Genomic DNA, 23,116 nt, shown 5'->3' on the forward strand with positions numbered 1-23,116 from the left:
TAATGCTAACTGCTGACCTGGTTATCTAATCCTATCATGTGTGATACTGTCTGTTGAGCTGTGTATGTAAGCTTATGATGCAATGCTGTCTGCTGAACTATGTATCTAAGCCCACCATTTGCGATACTTTGGGCTGATAACACCTACCTGTGATTGTATATGGGTAGTAGTTCCAGGCTTTCTCTGTTACGTAGAAGATTTTCGGAACCACAGCTCGAGCCCAGCTGGGGAGCTTACTGCAAGAGAATGAGAGGGAAGTAGTACTAGGCACGGTCCATACAGAAGTGTTACTGTGCACTCTCCATACAGGAGAAGTGCTACTGTGCACTGTCCATACAGGAGAAGTGCTACTGTGCACTGTCCATACAGGAGAAGTGCTACTGTGCACTGTCCATACAGGAGAAGTGCTACTGTGCACTGTCCATACAGGAGAAGTGCTACTGTGCACTGTCCATACAGGAGAACTGCTACTGTGCACTGTCCATACAGGAGAACTGCTACTGTGCACTGTCCATACAGGAGAACTGCTACTGTGCACTGTCCATACAGGAGAACTGCTACTGTGCACTGTCCATACAGGAGGAGTGCTACTGTGCACTGTCCATACAGGAGAAGTGCTGCTGTGTGCTGTCCATACAGGAGAAGTGCTACTGTGCGCTGTCCATACAGGAACAGTGCTACCGTGCACTGTCCATACAGGAGGAGTGCTACTGTGCACTGTCCAAACAGGGGAAGTGCTACTGTGCACTGTCCATACAGAAGTGCTACCGTGCACTGTCCATACAGGAGGAGTGCTACCGTGCACTGTCCATACAGGAGAAGTGCTACTGTGCAGTATCCATACAGGAGGAGTGTTATCGTGCACTGTCCATACTGGAGGAGTGCTACCGTGCACTGTCCATACAGGAGGAGTGTTATCGTGCACTGTCCATACTGGAGGAGTGCTACTGTGCACTATCCATACAGGAGAAATGCTACTATGCACCATTCATACAGGCGGAGTGCTACCGTACACTGTCCATACAGGAGGAGTGCTACTGTGTACCATCCATACAGCAGGAGCGCTACTGTGCTTCATCCATACAAAAGGAGTGACGAGTTGGGGTAAAGGGGACCCTCAGCAAGAAGCCATAAGTAGTGCCTCTGCGACCACGACCCGGTGGTTATTAGGGGTTAAGACAGAATGTGAGGGGCCAGCATAGTGATAGGGAGAGAGAGGTCAGAGGTGAGGTTTCTTTAACCCCTTAAGGATGGGGCCCATTTTCGTTTTTGTGTTTTCGGTTTTTTCCTCCTTGTGTTTAAAAGGCCATAGCAGTTGCATTTTTCCACCAAGAAACCCACATGAGCCCTTATTTTTTGCGTCACTAATTGTACTTTGCAATGACAGGCTGAATTTTTGCATTAAGTACACTACGAAACCAGAAAAAAATTCAAAGTGTGGTGAAATTGAAAAAAAAACAAACGCATTTCTTTTATTTGGGGGAACTGTGTTTTTACGCCATTCGCCCTGGGGTAAAACTGACTTGTTATATATGTTCCTCAAGTCGTTACGATTAAAACGATATATAACGAGGGGGCGTGGCCTGGCTATGGAGGGGTGAAGACACGTTCTCTGTAGGCTCCGCTGACAGGGCGCCAAACAGCCTCCATTTACACCCCTAATCGGCACCTAGACACCCTCAAATGGTGGGTGGCCGACGCAAGACAAGAGCCAGCACCAGTTCTGCCCGTTCCCGGCCCGCCCGCGGCAGTCTAGAGCGGTATTTCCCCGCCGCGAACCGCGGCCTAGCAGATAGGCCTGGAGCCTCCACACTCCCCGGCTCTCGCGTGACTAGAGCGTCCGCTGCCGCCGCGCGTACCTGCCCGGATAGACGCTCCTTCAGCCCGGAAGACGGTCAGCTACCGGCAACGGAGGAGGTACGTGCTCCGGTCCCGGAGCCCCCCGCACTTGTGACACCGGGTCCTCACTGCCCCATCCGAGTGGGACCTGCTGCGGCTCCCTGCCAGCTCTCTGACGCTGCCCCCGCTGACTCTCTCTCTACACGGCCACCGCTGACTTCCCGGCCGTCTGTCTCCCTTGGGGCTGAGACGCTGGAGCGGGAGATCACGGATACCCGGTCTGTGGAGGCTGAGGAAGCCTGCCTGCCGCAGACACAATATTATCTGGGCTGCAATATGTCCTCCCTCTCTCCTGCTGCACCACCATTCTCCTCCACTAGGGGCAGCGCAAAGGACAGTGCTGGCTCTGCTACACCAATTAACCCCGGGAGCTCTGTTTTCACCAGTGATCCCCTGTGTGCTGCCTCATCTGGCAACTCTATGAACACTGCTGCCTCCATTAACCCTGCGTGTGCTACCTCACTCAGCACTAATGTGAACACTGTGCCTCCCATTAACCCTGTGACCTCCACTGCACCACTTAACCCCGTGCCTGCCAGCATGGAATGGGACTGGAAAGAATACATGAAGTTGCTCCCTACACGCTCGGATATGGAAAAGTTTGTGGAGCGCTTGGAAACTTCCTACAAGCAGGAATTGAATTCTCTTAAATCTGAGGTCCATACGTTGGAGGCGAAAATTTCTGATGTCGCAGCTGACCACAACTCCTTGGTCTCCACTGTAGATAATGTTCAGGCTACGCTTGCTACTCAGGAGAGCCAGATCCGGCACCTCTACAGACTCCATGATGATGCTGAAAATCGGAGTCGCCGGAATAACATCCGTATCCGAGGGTTACCGGAAGCAACTAGAGCAAACGATCTCATCCCATCCCTCCAAGATTTATTCGCTTCCATCCTCAAACGTCCACCAGGCGCGGAGTTTGAAATTGACAGAGCTCATCGTACATTGGGCCCGGTCTCTCATGATGTAAATAGGCCTCGTGACGTGATCTGTAGGCTCCATCATTACAGAATAAAAGATGAGCTCATGAAAGCGGTGCGCAACATGGACTTTGTTGACTTCGATGGGGCCCAATTGATTTTTCTTCAGGATCTGTCCAGAGCTACGCTGTCCCAACGACGTTCTCTCAAGCCTCTACTGGAGCTGCTCCGTGAGCGTGATATACCATACTCCTGGGGCTTTCCATTCCAACTGGTGGTTCGCAGACATGGCAAGCGGGTTGAGCTTCACACTCCAGAGGATTTACCGGCTTTTCTGGCGGCATTGGATCTCCCTCATATAACTTTGCCGGATTGGGATCCGCTGCTGCCACTTCCTACTGGTAGACCTGTTCGCCCATCTGGAGCTGCTGCCCCGGATGATTGAGGACGCTATGCGGAGCCGGCATCGGCATGCCTCACGTAGCCTTCCATGCCGAGGATGTATCTTTTTCTTTCTTTTTTGTTGTTGGCTAACATATGTTGCTATTTTATCTTGCTGATTTGTTTATGTTCAGTGTAGTTAATATGTACTTACTCTAGATATTATGTTCACAACATCGAGTGCTCTCCAAGCGGGGAGGGGAATCGCGGCCTTACCTGACCGCCTACCAAGAGTGGTTCTGTTATGCTTATGTTTTTCTTTTTTTTTTTCTCTTTGCCTGCATTTCTGAAAGGTGTATAGTTTCTTAGAGTTTTTCATTTTTGGTGCCCTGTCGCGGACTCGCAGACCTTCCTCTGTTAGTCCGTCTCTCAGTAGTTTAAGACGCTTTTGGCGTTCTTGTACCCATTTGGGTTTTCTCCCGGTAGTGTAGCTACTACCTGGATACGGAGGTTTTCCTCTTCTAGGAACCTTCTATTTCCGACTGCAGGTTCAGTCCTCTGCTCTGTGTCTTTGATTTTCCTTTTATTTCTTTCTCTCTATTTTTCTTTTTCTTATTCTACTTTCTTTTTTTCCTTTTCTCCCCTCTTTGGGTCTTCTCCTGAGGTGGGGGGATGGCTGGGATGGACATTAAGCTGGCATCTCTCAATGTCAGAGGACTGAATGTCCCGCAGAAGCGGGCTCAAATTATCTACTCTATGCATAGACAAAAAGTGCATATCTTACTATTGCAGGAAACGCATTTTAAGACCTCACAGACTCCGCGCTTGCGTCTCAATTACTACAATGTCTGGTCCCACAGCACTAATCCTACTGCCAAATCCAAAGGTGTCTCCATTGCTTTGCATAAGTCTCTGCCACATAAATTGCTAGATACTCTGGTTTGTCCTCAGGGACGTTATGTTTTCCTCAAAATCGAGATACAAAACCGGGTGTACACTGTTGGAAATATATACCTTCCCAACTCCAATCAGGGTAGTACGTTGCGTGCTATACTTAGGACTGCCTCCACCTTTATTGACGGTTTGTTGATTCTGGGTGGGGACTTTAACCTAGTTATGGATCCTTCCCTGGATACCTCCTCTGGCAGGACCGCTGTGCCGCGCTCTGAGTGTGCGTTGGCGCGGTCGACCCTTAGTCTACATAAACTGGTTGATGTTTGGAGAGTCCTTCATCCTCAGGATAGGGATTTTACCCATTATTCTGATGCACATCGCACATATGGGAGGCTGGACATGTTCTTTGTGGCGCAGTTTGCGTTGACTCTGAGCCCTGCGGCCAGCATAGGCACTGCCCTGTGGTCGGATCATTCTCCTATCTTTTTGTCCTTACAACTGCCGGGGTTGGTACCCAGGGAATGGTCGTGGAGGCTGAATGAGGCGCTTCTTCGGGATGTGGCATGCAAAGCGGCTGTGTCGCAGACAATACAGGACTTCGTGCGAGATCATGCTTCTGATGACACCCCCCTGCCTTTACAATGGGAGGCTCTTAAATGTGTTGTTAGGGGGACTCTGATTCAGCATGGGGCTCGGCTTAAGAGAGAGAGAGGCGCAAAAATTGTAGCGTTGCTGGGTCGGGTTGAGGCACTTTCCACAGCCCATAAACGGAATGCCACTGATGAGAACTGGACCGCACTGACCCTGGCTAGGGAACAACTAAAAGATACTCTTGCTCAGTCCTCCTCCTCTCAGCAGGAACGGTACCGTAGCTTTCTCTATGAACATGCCAATAAGAGCGGCAGAGCTTTGGCCCGCTTGATTCATCCGAGAACGCAAGTTACGCACATCCCTAGTCTCCTTGATCACCAGGGCAAGGCAGTACATAATCCCAAAGAAATCACAGCTCTTTTTCGCTCCTATTTCTCCTCTCTCTATAATACTAAGGGCCGTTTCTCGGAGCTGCCAGTGGAGGAACTGGAGACTAGGGTATCCGCGTATCTGCTAGACACGGCATTACCTACCGTCCCTGCGGAGTCGGCTGAGGAACTGGAAGCTCCCCTCACGGAGGATGAGTTTCGGGCAGCCATTACTAACACTAAAGGGGGTAAGAGTCCGGGGCCTGATGGCTTTACGGCCGGGTTTTTCAAAACATTTAAGGAATTGTTAGTCCCGTTTATGACTGAGTGCTTTAATGACGTTTCTGCTTCCTGTCCCTTCCCTCGCCAGTCCTTGGAGGCGCATGTGGTGGTCCTGCCCAAACCTGGTAGGGATCCTAAATACTGCAAAAACTACCGCCCTATTTCCCTCATTAACTGTGATCTCAAACTCTACGCTAAGGTACTGGCAACTCGCCTGAGTCTCCTTATCCCCCAAATCATCCATGTCGACCAGGTTGGTTTCGTACCGGGCAGGGAGGCGAGGGACAATACCCTTCGGACGCTTTCGCTGCTGTCGTGGGCTGGCCGTTCGGGATCCCCTCTGTGCTTACTCTCAGTTGACGCTGAAAAGGCTTTCGATAGAGTGCATTGGGGATTCCTGCGGTCGGTTCTGGCAGGGGTGGGACTTGGACCGCAATTTGTAGATAAGATCATGGCGTTGTACTCCTGCCCGTCGGCTCGTGTTCGGGCCAATGGCATACTCTCTAGCTCATTTACGATTCACAATGGTACACGCCAGGGTTGTCCCTTGTCTCCCACGCTTTATATTCTCACAATGGAACACCTGGCTGTGGCCCTACGGCGAAATCCTACAATCCAGGGGGCAGTATTTGGACAGGACCACCACAAATTGGCACTCTATGCGGACGACCTGCTTCTATATATATCCTCTCCTATCACTTCCCTTCCCTCCATTCTCCAGGAATTTCAGCGGTTTGGTGACCTTAGTAATTTTAAGGTCAACCTGTCTAAAACTGAGGGTCTCAACGTCTCAATCCCACAAGAGATATTTGGTGTGGTCAGGGCCTCCTTTCCTTTTCAGTGGCATGCGGACTCTATTGTGTATCTTGGTGTTAGAGTCCCCTCCGCTCTTAGCTCTCTCTTTGCCTTGAATTACACTCCCCTGCTGAATAAGGTCTTGTCGGAAATGACCTCCTACTTCTTAAAACCAGCTTCCTGGTTTGGGCGGATGGCTATTGTAAAAATGGATGTCCTTCCAAAACTGCTGTACATCTTCCAGACTGTACCCATTGTCGTGCCGGTGGCCTTTTTCAGGACCCTGCGCCGTGCCATCTCCAAATTTATCTGGGGCAAGAGCAGGCCACGGATCAAATACTCCACTCTCACGCAGTCTAGATCCCTGGGTGGCATGGGTCTCCCTGATTTACGCTCTTATCATGAGGCAGCGGTTCTGCGTGGGGTCCTGGACTGGGTACACGGCAGAGGTCTGAAGAGATGGGTGGACCTGATGTTTTCCCTGTGCCCGGTTGACCCCTCTGTCCTTCCCTGGATACTTCCTGAAGACCGTCAGGTTTTCTCCGGTCTCCCTTTTCTGATGTCTCATACACTTTGTGTCTGGGATAGATGGGTCGCTAAGTGGGGGTTATCTGTTACCCCTGGACCGCTCTCCCCTATTCTCCAGAATCCGAAATTCCAGCCCGGATGGCAGACACACACGTTCCTGTTATGGGACCGATCTGTCAGTCCTAGAATACGTGACTGCATGACGGGCAGGACAGTTTCTTCTTTGGCTTCTCTCCAAGCCCAGTCTGCGAGAGGTCGGCTGTCCTGGCTGGAACATAATCAGTTGGTCTCCTTCATTCAGACCCTCTTCCCACGGGACACTTACAACCCGGCACTCACTGACTTCGATAACCTAGTGGTCTCCACATCTGCCATTCCGCATTGCATCTCAGTTATTTACCAGATCTTGATCGGTACCGCTAACCCTGACAGAGCTTCTTTCTTTGATAAATGGGAAGCCGACCTCAACACCTCTTTTGATTCACAGTCTGTCCAGAAGATTTGCGAACTAACCCACGGCGTTTCCATGGCTGCTAAAGCTAAGGAAAAGAACTACAAAATTATCTCGAGGTGGTATTACTGCCCGGTCACCTTGCATAGAATGTTCCCTGAGGCTTCGGATCGCTGCTGGCGGTGCCTAACGGAGGCTGGTGATATGTTGCACATTTGGTGGGCTTGCCCGGGGATCCGTGACTTCTGGGACAAAGTCTTGGGAATCTACAATGCGTACTCTGGACAGACTGTTGTCAACTCTCCTCAACTGACTTTATTATCTAAACTACCGGGTTCGCTCTCTAAGTCCAAAAAGGGACTCCTGCGACACTTTCTGACTGCTGCTCGCATGGTTATCCCCCGGCACTGGAAGACTCCCCTTGTACCTACCCTGGCAGAATGGATGAGTGAGCTTAGAGACCTTGGCAGAATGGAAGAGTTAGTGGCTGAGGCCCATGACCGATCTGACAAATTTGAGAAAATATGGTTTCCTTGGCGCTTGTTCATGGATTCAGAGGAGTTTCTTGTTCTTACCCGCTAAATCCTGACACCCGGAGACTCTGTGGTTCTGGGATTGGCGAATCTCACTGACCGTAGTGGTCATCCTCCTCCCCCTGCCATCCCCCTCCCTTCCTCTGCTCTTCTTTGCATCTTTGTTTTCCCTTTGTCTTTCTTTTCCCTTCCCTTTTTCTTTTTTCCTACATGCCTATTCATCAATGTTACTTTTTGCTGACTGTTGGTTCTGTTTGGTGCCATGTGCACCTCTAGCAGCATTATGCTATAATTGATAGCTGCTTCTATTTGTATTCTTTTACAATATTAGAAAACCTGACACCATGCGACTTGCAGGTCGCAGTTTATTGCGTGTGATTTAATGTGTATCTGTTCTTTTGCATGGTTGCCAATAAAATCAGATTATACATAAAACGATATATAACATGTATAACTTTTATTGTATCTGATGGCCTATAAAAAATTCAAACCATTGTTAACAAATATACGTTCCTTAAAATCGCTCCATTCCCAGGCTTATATCGCTTTTATCCTTTGGTCTATGGGGCTGTGTCAGGTGTCATTTTTTGCGCCATGATGTGATCTTTCTATCGGTACCTTGATTGCGCATATACAACTTTTTGATCGCTATTTATTACATTTTTTCTGGATTTGATGCGACCAAAAATGCGCAATTTTGCACTTTGGTTTTTTTTGCGCTGACGCCGTTTACCGTACGAGATCAGGAATGTGATTAATTAATAGTTCAGGCGATTACGCACGCGGCGATAGCAAACATGTTTGTTTATTTATTTATTTGTTTACTTTTATTTAAAACCTGGGAAAAGGGGGGTGATTCAGACTTTTATTGGGGGAGGGGGCTTTTTACTATAAACAAAACTTTTTTTTTTTTTACACTTATACTAGAAGCCCCCCTGGGGGACTTCTAGTATATATACTTTGATCTCTCATTGAGATCTCTGCAGCATAGATATGCTGCAGAGATCAATGAGATAGGCACTCGTTTACTTCCGGCTGCTGCAGCCGGAAGTAAACGAGTGCCGAGCCGGGGACGGCGCCATCTTGGATGAGTCCCCGGCCGGCATCAGTAACGGAGATCGCTCCTCCGGGACAACGTCCCGGAGGAGCGATCTCCCCCACTAGACACCAGGGAAAGGTTGCCTCCGGTAATCGGAGGCAGCTGCCTCCGATTAGCTAATTAGCGGGCACGGCGATCAGACCGTGCCCGCTAATAGCGGCGGTTCCGGGCTACACGCGGCACCCGGGACCGCGGCGCTTCAAAGCGGGGCCGCCGCGCGGCCCCGCTTTGAAGTGCTAATGAGGACATATGACGTATCGGTACGTCATATGTCCTTAAGAGGTTAAGTAAAATGACTGCTGAGGGAGAGATAGGCAAAAAAGGGGTCAGTGGAGCCTCAGTTGCGAGCCTCTAAACATGGGAATATCCTGGAGAGATATCTGGCTTTTCCTGTTTTGAGACTCGCAACTGAGGCTCCCTTTTTTTGCATATTTAAATTTATAGGGGGCAGTATATCAATGGAGACTATTGAGTTAGTACTTCATTGGACTTTTTTCACTGATCTCCCTGAGCTCAATGATTCTGTTTTGTTGGCCTACTTTTCATTGCCCCCATTAGCCAGAATTCTACTCCACACTGACGAGGGGCAAATAACCTGAAACAGCTGTCGGTGGATGGATGCCTGGCTTTGGTAATCCCTTGTTATGTTGCAATACTCGCCACAGAGTTAGACTTTGACACAAAAGGGGCCACCCTGGTATTTCCCTATTTATGTTCCAATACTCACAACCGAGTGGGACTGAAGGGGCTACATATCAGGGTGGTTTGGTGATCTCCTCAATGGAAGGCACCCCTTGGCAACAGGTTTTCTTTCCCTGGAGTACTATACAGAAGGAGGAGGAGAAGCCATAAGTAGTGTAGCAGTAACCTCTGTCCTCAATGTGGTGTTTTCTGTCTGGGAGAAGATTGAGGGATTTTCTTCAGTGTGCTTCGGCTGAAGCAGGCTGTGTGTGTGTGTGTGTGTGCGCGCGTGCTATGGATGCAGCAGGATGGTGAGTATTTAGTTAGAAACAGAGAAAATTGTCAGCAAAAAAAGACCACCTGCTTCATCTAGCCTAGTTGTGAGTTGTTCAGGACATAAAGGCTGGAGACTGGCTGCATCCACTGCACACACACTGCTTTATATTTTTCCCTATTTTTCCTTATCAGAAGTCGCCCCAGGACATTAGGGAGAAGCTGCTGAGCCAGATATACTTTACACCAGTGTGATAAATAACTCCCATGGTGGCCATATATGAAGAAGTCGGAGTCGGAAGTCCCTGATAAAAGATCTCAATGTACCCACCGATCAGGGTACTTAAGTCACAGAGTCCTCAGAGTGTACTGTCCACCCTCTATACTCATCTTCTCTAGGAGACCATGGCTGACAACCCTCTGCCAAAGTGAGACAAGTGGGCACAATCTCTATCAGCACTTGATAATAAGAATTAGGAGGAGATTATGGAATCACATTTACATGTCTCCCCGGCCACTAATAATAAATTGATCCAGTTGCATATTATCCACCAATCCTACATGACTCCGCTGAGATTATTTCGCATGCACCACAATGTCTGCGATGACGAAAAACGGACACTGATTTCGTTCATTGAATGTGGTCCTGCCCGCTAGTTTACTCCTTTTGGAAGGAGGTCACCGACTTTTTAACGTCCCTACTGGGAATTCCAGTCCGGTTGAGTTTGGAGATATGCCTGCTTGTAGAGGAACACTGGCAGCCACACACACGTATATTCTTAAGGGAAACACTATTCTTGGCATGCAAAACTATAGTTTAGAAATAGATGGCTGATGATCTACCCACACTGGTGATGTGGAAACGGTTGGTCAATGCTGCTGCACCTTTTGAATAGGTGATATATCAAAATAGAGGTTGCCCCCAAAAAATCTCTAAAATTTTGAATATCTGGAATGTTTCTCACCATGCCCTATAAAGGAATTGTTACAAGACGGATACTGAGGCCCCTGGGATGAGTTGATGCATTATTTGTAACTGTGTACCAACCTTTTTAGCTTTATTTGTTTTCTCTATTTGACTGATAACTGTTATTTATGCAACTTAAAGTGTCACTGTTGTCATAACTTTCAAAATCTAAACCAACAGTAGATGTGATATACAGCAAAACTGCAATTTACATTCTTTTTTTTTTTTTTAGTTATCATGAAAAAACCTGCACTTCCTGTTTTTGACATTAAAAAAAAAAAAAAAACATGAAACAGTCAGAAAACAGGAAGTCCAGTGTTTCCCAGGCCATCTGAGAGCTCACAGAGAGAAGCAGTCATGTGATTGATGGACACATTGAGCTGTGACTCTCTGTACTGACCAGAATTCCTGTGTTTAGTCTGTCTTTTTCAACGAGCACAAGTCAGAAAATTTGCCTTCAGGAGACTGGACCTGGATTTCTGGTAAGTTCAGCTTTGTTTTACTGCATAACAACAAAAACAATAATGAATGTAAATTGCAAACTTGCTTTATTTCACATCTACTGTTGATTTAGATTTAGAAAGTTATAACGAAGAAGAAGAGTCCATGAAATGTAATGAAAATAGGTCCACATTCTGCTAACTCAGAAGACAGTTTTTTAATGTGTACCTGATTAAAAAACTGTCTTCTGAGTTAGCAGAATGTGGACCTATTTTCATTACATTTCATGGACTCTTCTTCGCAAGTGTTTGTTTTCTTGCAACAGTTGTCCATAAAGCAAGTTAAAAAAGAATGTTGTTTGTGTTTATTTGGGTTTGCATTTGGATTGGAGTTGAGTTATTCTGGGAGTGGAATTAGCAGGTTCCCCCATATGAGAGCAGAGCACTGTCCATACACTGGACGAGGGACCAGCAGCCTCAGAGCAGTTCCCTAAAGAAATTCTACTCACGGCAAGCAAAATTATGGCCTCCAACGATGATAGTGGTGGTGGTGTTAAAGTGTGGGCAGGTGTGCCTGGTAGTGGTGTTACAGTGTAAAGGGCTGGTTTGTATTGTGGGGTTACTGTGTATGGGGCAGGTGTGTCTAGTGGTGGTGGTGTTACAGAGTACAGGGCAGGTGAGTCTAGTGGTGGTGGTGTTACAGTGTACAGAGCAGGTGTGTCTAGTGGTGGTGGTGTTGTTACAGAGTACAGGGCAGGTGTGTCTAGTGGTGGTGGTGTTACAGTGTACAGGGCAGGTGTGTCTAGTGGTGGTGGTGTTACAATGTACAGGGCAGGTGTGTCTAGTGGTGGTGGTGTTACAGTGTACAGGGCAGGTGTGTCTAGTGGTGATGGTGTTACAGTGTACAGGGCAGGTGTGTCTAGTGGTGGTGGTGTTACAGTGTACAGGGCAGGTGTGTCTAGTGGTGGTGGTGTTACAGTGTACAGGGCAGGTGTGTCTAGTGGTGGTGGTGTTACAGTGTACAGGGCAGGTGTGTCTAGTGGTGATGGTGTTACAGTGTACAGGGCAGGTGTGTCTAGTGGTGGTGGTGTTACAGTGTACAGGGCAGGTGTGTCTAGTAGTGGTGGTGTTACAGTGTACAGGGCTGGTTTGTATTGTGGGGGTGGTGTTACAATGTACGGAGCAGGTGTGTCTAGTGGTGGTGTTAAGGCCCTATTACACCAAACGATTTCTGACAGATTATCTTATAGATTTTTTAAGCCAAAGCCAGGAATGGATTTGTAAAGAGGAGAAATCTCAGTCTTATCTTTACGACCTGTTTTCTGTTTGTAGCTCCGTAGTCAGATAATCTGTCAGACATCTTTTGATGTAATAGGGCCCTTACAGCATACAGGGCAGGTGTGTCTACTGGTGGTGTTACAGTGTACAGGGCAGGTGTGTCTACTGGTGGTGTTACAGTGTACAGGGCAGGTGTGTCTAGAGGTGATGGTGTTACAGTGTACAGGGCAGGTGTGTCTAGTGGTGGTGGTGTTACAGTGTACAGGGCAGGTGTGTCTAGTGGTGGTGGTGTTACAGTGTACAGGGCAGGTGTGTCTAGTGGTGGTGGTGTTACAGTGTATAGGGCAGGTGTGTCTAGTGGTGGTGTTACAATGTACAGAGCAGGTGTGTCTAGTGGTGGTGGTGTTACAGTGTACAGGGCAGGTGTGTCTAGTGGTGATGGTGTTACAGTGTACAGGGCAGGTGTGTCTAGTGGTGGTGGTGTTACAGTGTACAGGGCAGGTGTGTCTAGTGGTGGTGGTGTTACAGTGTGCAGGGCAGGTGTGTCTAGAGGTGATGGTGTTACAGTGTACAGGGCAGGTGTGTCTAGTGGTGGTGGTGTTACAGTGTACAGGGCAGGTGTGTCTAGTGGTGGTGGTGTTACAGTGTACAGGGCAGGTGTGTCTAGTGGTGATGGTGTTACAGTGTACAGGGCAGGTGTGTCTAGTGGTGGTGGTGTTACAGTGTACAGGGCAGGTGTGTCTAGTGGTGGTGGTGTTACAGTGTACAGGGCAGGTGTGTCTAGTGGTGGTGGTGTTACAGTGTACAGGGCAGGTGTGTCTAGTGGTGGTGGTGTTACAGTGTACAGGGCTGGTTTGTATTGTGGGGGTGGTGTTACAATGTACGGAGCAGGTGTGTCTAGTGGTGATGTTAAGGCCCTATTACACCAAACGATTTCTGACAGATTATCTTATAGATTTTTTAAGCCAAAGCCAGGAATGGATTTGTAAAAAGGAGAAATCTCAGTCTTATCTTTACGACCTGTTTTCTGTTTGTAGCTCCGTAGTCAGATAATCTGTCAGACATCTTTTGATGTAATAGGGCCCTTACAGCATACAAAGCAGGTGTGTCTCGTGGTGGTGTTACAGTGTACAGGGCAGGTGTGTCTAGTGGTGGTGGTTTTACAGTGTAAAGGGCAGGTGTGTCTAGTGGTGGTAGTGTACCCTGTACCCCAGAACCTTAATGACCTGAGGGCCACCCCTCAAAACTCAAAAACTGGCTACTTTTCCATAAAGCCCAGCTCAATGGAGTGTTCGGCTTATAGTGGAGGTATGGACAGAATCTAGAGTCTCTGCTTTATGGAGTGTGAAGGTGATTGTGGTCGTATGGACACATCCCCCAGTCTCTGCTTTATGGAGTGTATAGGTTATTGTGGTTGTATGGACAGATACTCCAGTCTCTGCTTTATGAAGTGTATTGGTTATTGTGGTCATATGGAGAGATACTCCAGTCTGTGCTTTATGAAGTGTGAAGGTTATTGTGGTTGTATGGACATATCCCCCAGTCTCTGCTTTATGGAGTGTATAGGTTATTGTGGTTGTATGGACATATCCCCCAGTCTCTGCTTTATGGAGTGTATAGGTTATTGTGGTTGTATGGACATATCCCCCAGTCTCTGCTTTATGGAGTGTATAGGTTATTGTGGTTGTATGGACAGATACTCCAGTCTCTACTTTATGAAGTGTGAAGGTTATTGTGGTCATATGGACATATCCCCCAGTCTCTGCTTTATGAAGTGTATTGGTTATTGTGGTTGTATGAAGAAATACTCCAGTCTGTGCTTTATGAAGTGTACAGGTTATTGTGGAGGTATGGACATATCCCCCAGTCTCTGCTTTATGAAGTGTACAGGTTATTGTGGAGGTATGGACAGATCCCCCAGTCTCTGCTTATGGATTGTATAGGTTATTGCAGTTGTATGGACAGATCCCCCAGTCTCTGCTTATGGATTGTATAGGTTATTGCAGTTGTATGGACATATCCACCATTCTCTGCTTATGGATTGTATAGGTTATTGTGGTTGCATGGACAGATACTCCAGTCTCTGCTTGGGAACTCTGCAGCTCCTTTAGGGTTACTTTTGGTCTCTGTGCAGCCTCTCTCCAATTAATGCCCTCCTCAACCAATCTGAGAGTTTTGGTGGGTGCCCCCTCTTGGCAGATTTGTTGTGGTACCATGTTTTTTCCACATGATAATAAAAGATCAGACTGTGCTCTGGGGGATCATCAGAGATTTGGATTTTTTTTTATAACGCAACCTTGATTTGTACTTCTCAACAACTTTGTCCCTGACTTGTTTGGAGATCTCCTTGATCTTCATGTGTGGTTTAGTTTGTAGTGTCTATTGCTTAGTGGTGTTGCAGCCTCTAGGGCCTTGCAGGAAAGGTATATAGTATATACTAACAGACCATGCAACACCTAGATTGCACACAGGAGGATTTCTTTTCACGTGTGCACACCATGATATACTATCTCTGGAGCCGGGACTTTATACCTTTTTGCATAAATCTTACCCGCAAGACAAATATCCCAAACTTTGGGATATTTGTATATACTGTGTGTGTGTGTTTGTATGTATGTATACATATATGTATAGTAGGGTAACATCCCTTGCTGGATATTGATGTTTGTTGGGGTTCTTACAAGGAGCGGGGTACAGACTCTTATGACACATGAGTTATCTGTATACTCTTCTCCATACAGAGGGGTTTATACAACATTTGCAGGAAGTTTGAGGATGGTGGCAGATGGAGATGCAGCTGGTTCTCTGTATCTCAGATGTAAACACGCGGCTCCGCAGTTAGCTGTGCTGTAATATTTCGCTGTGCTCGGTCACAAAGAGTTGGATGCAGATTTAATGTGAGGCGACATATGTGCAGCGGTCGCAGTCTAGAGATCATAGAAGCCCCCCATACCCCACCATTCTAGAAGATGTAATGATTCCAGAACCTTGGACTCAGCGATTCTACTTCTTAGAAGAAAACGTAGAGGGACAAGTGCGACCCCCAGGGAATGGTTCTGAGTATCCTTATATCCATCATCTCCCTGGACCTGTCATGTGCGACACCCCTGAGGGTCACCCCCATACCCCCGTTAATAGCACAGCTCTGCTGTATCAGCACCACGGTGTCCACAATGCCAAGCTGCAGCTAATTACAGAGGGGGTGGAATGCTCTGCAGATGCTTACAGAGGGAGTGCAATGCCCTGCAGCACTCACATCTCCCCCAGCTGCTAAAGCAAAGGTCACCCTGAACCATGAGGGTCTGGTACAGTGTATACAGGCTGGACAGTCCTCTGGGGACCCCAGAACATATTACTTGTACTGAACAACCAAGGGTAATCTAGGACAAACAGCTGAGACAGCTCTCTCTAGGACTCTCACAGCTGAGAGTTTGTTGCACTGTAACAGTATAAACAAACCTCTGGGGCCTAAACTCAGTCTCCAGTATTGAGGGTTTGTTACAGTGTATCAGGCTCATTATTAGAGGTGGATTCAATTATACAGGACTGTTATAATATAACAGATATGACTGTGTCCAGTCACATCACAAGAACGTTTCACTTTTATTGAAACCTGATGCTGAACATGTCTGGTGTTGTCATTGTTGCAGGCTATTGCTCTCTGTTATCATTGCTGCATGCTATTGCTCTCTGTTGTCACACACTCTGGGCTCTGTACATGTCCGGTGTTGTCATTGTTGCAGGCTATTGCTCTCTGTTATCATTGCTGCATGCTTTTGCTCTCTGTTGTCACACACTCTGGGCTCTGTACATGTTCGGTGTTGTCATTGTTGCAGGCTATTGCTCTCTGTTATCATTGCTGCATACTTTTGCTCTCTGTTGTCACACACTCTGGGCTCTGTACATGTCCGGTGTTGTCATTGTTGCAGGCTATTGCTCTCTGTTATCATTGCTGCATGCTATTGCTCTCTGTTGTCACACACTCTGGGCTCTGTACATGTCCGGTGCTGTCATTGTTGCAGGCTATTGCTCTCTGTTATCATTGCTGCATGCTATTGCTCTCTGTTGTCACACACTCTGGGCTCTGTACATGTCCGGTGCTGTCATTTTTGCATACTATTGCTCTCTGTTGTCACACACTCTGTACATGTCTGGTGCTGTCACTGCTGCTTGCTGTTGCTCTCTATCATTGCTGAAGGCTATTGCTCTCTGTTATCACACACTCTAGACTCTGTACCTGTTCAGATACACTCTCTTCTCGGTGAGCTGGCCGGGGCCGTGCACCGGGTCCTCGTAGGGCTCGTTCTGCACGACTTCCACACCTTCTCCGCGGTCGCTCTGCTCGTGGCTGTGCTTGCTGATCATGTAGAGTTGTCCGATTCTGTACTGTAAGAGGGGAGAAAAGGATTCAGACATTGAGGGAGGAGGAGCAGGGTCTCCCTAATACCCCAACATACCACCATTACTGGATTTAGGGGTGTGGGGCCACCTACAGATTATTCTTACATCTCCCAACAGTTGTAGTGAACTTGATATAGAGGGGGACAGGCAATGCTCAGGGGGCTGTGGTGCCCACTGTAATGTCAAATAAGGGAAACTTCTTATACCGTTCTATGTCCCTGTTAATTGTTACTCCCACATCACTCCCATCAACAACCACAGCCCTTACCATTACACGGCTGTATTCCACATCATGGGGCATTTAATGGTGCGTTTACACAGAAAGATTATCTGACAGATTATCTGCCAAAGATTTGAAGCCAAAGCCAGGAACGGACTATAAACAAATATCAGGTCAATAGGAAAGCCTGAGATTTCTCCTCTTTTCAAATCCACTCCTGGATTTGGCTTTAAATCTTTGGCAGATAATCTGTCAGATAATCTTTCTGTGTAAACGCACCATAAGCTCTGTCCTGGGACCACCCCCAAGGAGTGATCCAAACTCCTTCCCTGCTGGCACTAAAGTAGCTTACAAGCAGATCCTATGGTGCCTGGGTGGTCCAGTCATCAGGCACTACATTGAATGGGCAAGAATATTGGATAAAAGTCAATGGCCGCCTCCCCTAAGTATTAGCCCTGGCACCGAACATGTCTGTCCAGTATCTCATTAAAAGGGGGTCAAATTAGATGGAAAGTAGAGCAGTCATCAGTCAGATGCTTCTAAAGCTTCATGAATACACTTGTTCTGGAAGAAAGCGCCATCCCCTGTTATTCTGGTGGAAGGGGAAGGGTGACTGGGGTAATTGGGCACACACCATCCAGACCTCTCAGGCCTCATGGAGCTCTGCTTCTATGATGATGAATAGCGCAGAGCGAGCATGGCTGACTCGTGACTCCATTCATCACACAAACCTGGGCCCTGAGGCATCTGCTCTGCCTCATGTGCTTATACACAGAAGACTCATTTTACTATAGTTATTATAGGTGAAGTCGACTCTATCAGAGGACTCAGTATAATGTCTATAAACCTCTACTGTCCAGACACAAAAACACATGCAGACCAAAGGGGCAGATGACATGGGCTCCAGAGAACGCAGCATACACCAACCATTCTGCTCCTCCATATCTCTATAGCACACCCTTTAGAAGAGAGGATCTTTAAGCCCCTATTCCACGGCCCGACTCTGAGGAGCAAACGAGCACTGTCAGAGCTCGTTTGCTCCTCGTTCCCCGCTCGCTGCCGCCGCTATTACACGCGGCTGCAGCGAGCGGGTGAGTCCGGGGAGGGCTGAGGGTGATTGTCCGTGCAGCCCATAGGATATAGCGGTGGTCTGTTGCCGCCGCTCCTACTCCACGGAGCGGCGGCAGCAAATCGTTGCTATATAAGTTGTTTGTCTTTCAACATGTTGAAAAATAAAAGACTAAACGACTTCAATGATCAGCCGACATGAACGATGTCAGCTGATCGTTGCCTCCTATTCCATGGGATGATAATTATCAGCGGTAACGGACCTCTTTATCTCTATAGCACACCCTCAGAAGAAAGGATCCTGCTCCCAAATATCTTTATAGCACACCCTCAGAAGAGGAGATCCTGCCCCCTATATCTCTAAAGCACACCCTCAGAAGAGAGGATCCTGCTCCCCTATATCTCTATCGCACACCCTCAGAAGAGAGGATTCTGCTCCCTATATCTCGATAACACACTCTCAAAAGGGAGGATCCTGCTCTCTACATCCCTATACACACCCTTACAAGAGAGGATCCTGCTCCCCTATATCTCTATAGCATACCCTCAGAAAAGAGGATACTGCTCCCCTATATCTCTATAGCACACCCTCAGAAGAGAGGATACTGCTCCCCTATATCTCTATAGCATACCCTCAGAAGAGGAGATCCTGCTCCCTATATCTCTATCGCACACCCTCAGAAGAGAGGATCCTGCTATATATCTATGGCACACCCTCAGAAGAGAGGATTCTGCTCCCCTATATCTCTATAGCACACCATCAGAAGAGGAGATCCCGCTCCCCTATATCTCTATAGCATACCCTCAGAAGAGGAGATCCTGCTCCCTATATCTCTATCGCACACCCTCAGAAGAGAGGATCCTGCTATATATCTATGGCACACCCTCAGAAGAGAGGATTCTGCTCCCCTATATCTCTATAGCACACCATCAGAAGAGGAGATCCCGCTCCCCTATATCTCTATAGCACACCCTCAGAAGAGGAGATCCTGCTCCCCTATATCTCTATAGCACACCCTCAGAAGAGAGGATCCTGCTCCTCTATATCTCTGAAGCACACGCTCAGAAGAGAGGATCCTGCTCCCCTATATCTCTATAGCACACCCTCAGAAGAGAGGATCCTGCTCCCCTATATCTCTAAAGCACATGCTCAGAAGAGAGGATACTGCTCCCCTATATCTCTATAGCACACCCTTTAGAAGAGAGGATCCTGATCCCTATATCTCTATAGCATACCCTCAGAAGAGGAGATCCTGCTCCCCTATATCTCTATAGCACACCATCAGAAGAGAGGATCCTGATCCCTATATCTCTATCGCACACCCTCAGAAGAGAGGATACTGCTCCCCTATATCTCTATAGCATACCCTCAGAAGAGAGGATCCTGCTCCCCTATATCTCTATCGCACACCCTCAGAAGAGAGGATCCTGCCCCCTATATCTCTATAGCACACGCTCAGAAGAGAGGATCCTGCTCCCCTATATCTCTATTGCACACCCTCAGAAGAGAGGATACTGCCCCCCTATATCTCTATAGCATACCCTCAGAAGAGAGGATACTGCTCCCCTATATCTCTATAGCATACCCTCAGAAGAGAGGATCCTGCTCCCCTATATCTCTATAGCATACCCTCAGAAGAGGGGATACTGCTCCCCTATATCTCTATAGCATACCCTCAGAAGAGAGGATTCTGCTCCCCTATATCTCTATAGCACACGCTCAGAAGAGAGGATCCTGCTCCCCTATATCTCTATCGCACACCCTCAGAAGAGAGGATACTGCTCCCCTATATCTCTATAGCACACGCTCAGAATAGAGGATCCTGTTCCCCTATATCTCTATAGCATACCCTCAGAAGAGAGGATTCTGCTCCCCTATATCTCTATAGCATACCCTCAGAAGAGAGAGGATACTGCTCCCCTATATCTCTATAGATGGTCTTGTATTGTGGAGGAGACGGCACTTCTGTGGTGGTGGTGCTCGTGGCGGGATGGCGTCCCAGACGTAGTGAATAAGTAGATCCCGGCACTCACCTAGTGAAGTTATGCTAGTTTTATTATGTGCAAAACATCATCAAGTACAGGAGGACGCATTTTGGCATATAGCCTTCATCAGGCGATGAAGGCTATATGCCGAAATGCGTCCTCCTGTATTCACTATATCTCTATAGCACACTATATCTCTATAGCACACTCTCAGAAGCAGTACTTATTATATTTGATTACTCATTATTATAGAGTATTCGTGAGAAATGTTACAGGATAGGTTTGGTGTCTCCGTCTAATGTTACTGCACAGTAACGTCTGAGTGGTAATGGCAGCCATACTGGTTTTCACTCAGCTTTCCCAGGAACAGATGAAAATCTACTAGACTTGCCGTGCAGAGATATTTTCAGCATTTAAAGAGTTAACCCATCAGAATGCTTATCGGACAGCACTTAATAAAAGCGTGTAACACCGTGCTGTCCACCCCTGGAATTGCGGCCATATCTCAGGTGTGACACGCGGCAGTCACATATCGATCTTTTTGCCTCCTGTGATCTGGAAATCTATAAGAATGCAGATGGCGGGCTGACAGGATAAGAATGATGGGAAGCCCTGTCCTGAGTCAGCTGAAAATGGCGCTATGAATCAGGACGGCAGAGGACGGTGGGGGGTGGGGTGACATATTACCACCTCCATATACAGGAGGGCTTCCATTATAGGGACATACAGATACATTACCTACAGATGCTGCAATCCTCTGATGACCTTGTGTCGCTAGGCAACGGGTCGACAATCAGTAGTACAGAGTATCTTCTATATAAGACCGGCTTTCAAACTCAACCACAGTATATACACAACATAAGCACGATGGACAAAGCCAGGAGTTACTGAGGTCCCATAAACGTGAATGGCAAATCGCCTTCCTGCGGAATGTCACATTTACCATGTAGTTCTATGGCGGAGAACCTTGAGGCATCCTGACTGCAAGGAAACACTCCCTACACCAGAGGATGGCCTTAATCCCTACACAAAGGAGGATGGCCTCACTCCCTACACCAGAGGATGGCCTCACTCCCTACACCAGAGGATGGCCTCACTCCCTACACCAGAGGATGGCCTCACTCCCTACACCAGAGGATGGCCTCACTCCCTATACACAGGAGGATGGCCTCACTCTCTACACCGGAAGATGGCCATATCACTCCACCAGAGGATGGCCTCACTCCCTACACACAGGAGGATGGCCTCACTCTCTACACCGGAAGATGACCATATCTCTACACCAGAGGATGGCCTCACTCTCTACACCAGAGGATGGCCTTACTCCCTACACACAGGAGGATGGCCTCACTCTCTACACCAGAAGATGGTCATATCTCTACACCAGAGGATGGCCTCACTCGCTACACCAGAGGATGGCCTTACTCCCTACACACAGGAGGATGGCCTCACTCTCTACACCAGAGGATGGCCTTACTCCCTACACACAGGAGGATGGCCTCACTCTCTACACCAGAGGATGGCCTCAATCCCTACACCAGAGGATGGCCTCATTCTCTACACCAGAGGATGGCCTCATTCTCTACACCAGAGGATGGCCTCATTCTCTACACCAGAGGATGGCCTCACTCCCTACACCAGAGGATGGCCTCATTCTCTAAACCAAAGGATGGCCTCATTCTCTACACCAGAGGATGGCCTCATTCTCTACACCAGAGGATGGCCTCATTCTCTACACCAGAGGATGGCCTCACTCCCTACACCAGAGGATGGCCTCACTCCCTACACCAGAGGATGGCCTCACTTCCTACACCAGAGGATGGCCTCATTCTCTACACCAGAGGATGGCCTCACTCCCTACACCAGAGGATGGCCTCACTCCCTACACCAGAGGATGGCCTCACTTCCTACACCAGAGGATGGCCTCACTCCTTACACCAGAGGATGGCCTCATTCTCTACACCAGAGGATGGCCTCATTCTCTACACTGAAGGATGGCCTTGCTCCCTACACCAGAGGATGGCCTCAATCCCTACACCGGAGGATGGCTTCACTCCGTACACCGGAGGATGGCCTAAACTGGAGGATGGCCTCGCTCCCTACACCAGAGGACAACAGTCTAATCTCTATACACCAGAGGACAGTTTTGCTTCCTACAACCAAGGACGGCCTTGTTTCCTGCCCTGAAGATGGCCTCACTCTCTAGAACTGAGGACAACCTTGTTCCCTACCCTGAGGACGGATTCACTTTCTAGAACTGAGGACGACCTTGTTCCATACATTGGAAGACAGCCTTGCTCCCTAGAACTGAGGATGGCCTCGTTCCATACACTGGAGAACACCTTGTTCTCTACATGAGAGGACGGCCTGTCTTCTTACACTGGAGAACAGCCACGCTACATACACCAGAGAACAGCCCACACTCCATACACCAGAGCACTGATTTGCTCCCTACAACCAAGAACAGCCTCACATCCTACAACTAGACAGCCTTGCCCTGTACCACTTAGGGCGGCCTCGCTCACTACACTGGAAGATGGCCTCGCTCCACACATCGAAAAATTTTGGCTCGGTCCCTACACCAGAAGAGGGCCTCACTCCCTACTGCGGGGTGGGGGGGAGGCAGCCATGCTCTCTACACTGGAGGATGGCATTACTCCCTACAATGGAGGACAGCCTCGCTCTCTACACCCGTGATAGATATTACTCCCTACACAGCAGGACAGCTATGTTCCCTACACTAAAGCACATCTTTGCTCCCTACATCGGTGGACGGTGTTGCTCTTATGTAAGTTATGTACTTATGTAAAACAATAATGAGGGAATTGACCCTAAAATGAAAGCTCAGCATCTCGCAGGGAAAGTCCTGTCTGAGGAACTGGGTGAAGGTGGTCAAATGAGCTATTACATCACAATAGTGACGGAAAGTGACACTGTGCTGAGACACACGAAGATGTCAGAGACGCCGTATCACACATGATATACAGGCTGGTTGTCAGCAGTAATGGATGAATAGCTGTGCCTGTACTATAAGGTTTGTGGATCTCATGTCTGATCA

At 48.1% G+C, this 23,116-nt stretch overlaps 1 protein-coding gene across 1 annotated transcript in view; it reads right to left on the minus strand.

Moving 5' to 3' along the window:
- PITPNC1 (phosphatidylinositol transfer protein cytoplasmic 1) overlaps positions 1-23,116 on the minus strand; it is a 76,429-nt gene that overhangs the window by 19,949 nt on the left and 33,364 nt on the right. The window contains exons 2-3 of the mRNA XM_069952066.1: positions 16,621-16,769; positions 148-236 (exon numbers count right to left, since the gene is read on the minus strand). Coding sequence (XP_069808167.1) covers positions 148-236; positions 16,621-16,769 — 238 coding nt within the window. The remainder of the gene's footprint in view (positions 1-147; positions 237-16,620; positions 16,770-23,116) is intronic.

This window comes from Dendropsophus ebraccatus, chromosome 14 (genome assembly GCF_027789765.1).
Source record: "Dendropsophus ebraccatus isolate aDenEbr1 chromosome 14, aDenEbr1.pat, whole genome shotgun sequence".
In the NCBI taxonomy this organism is placed as follows: domain Eukaryota; kingdom Metazoa; phylum Chordata; class Amphibia; order Anura; family Hylidae; genus Dendropsophus; species Dendropsophus ebraccatus.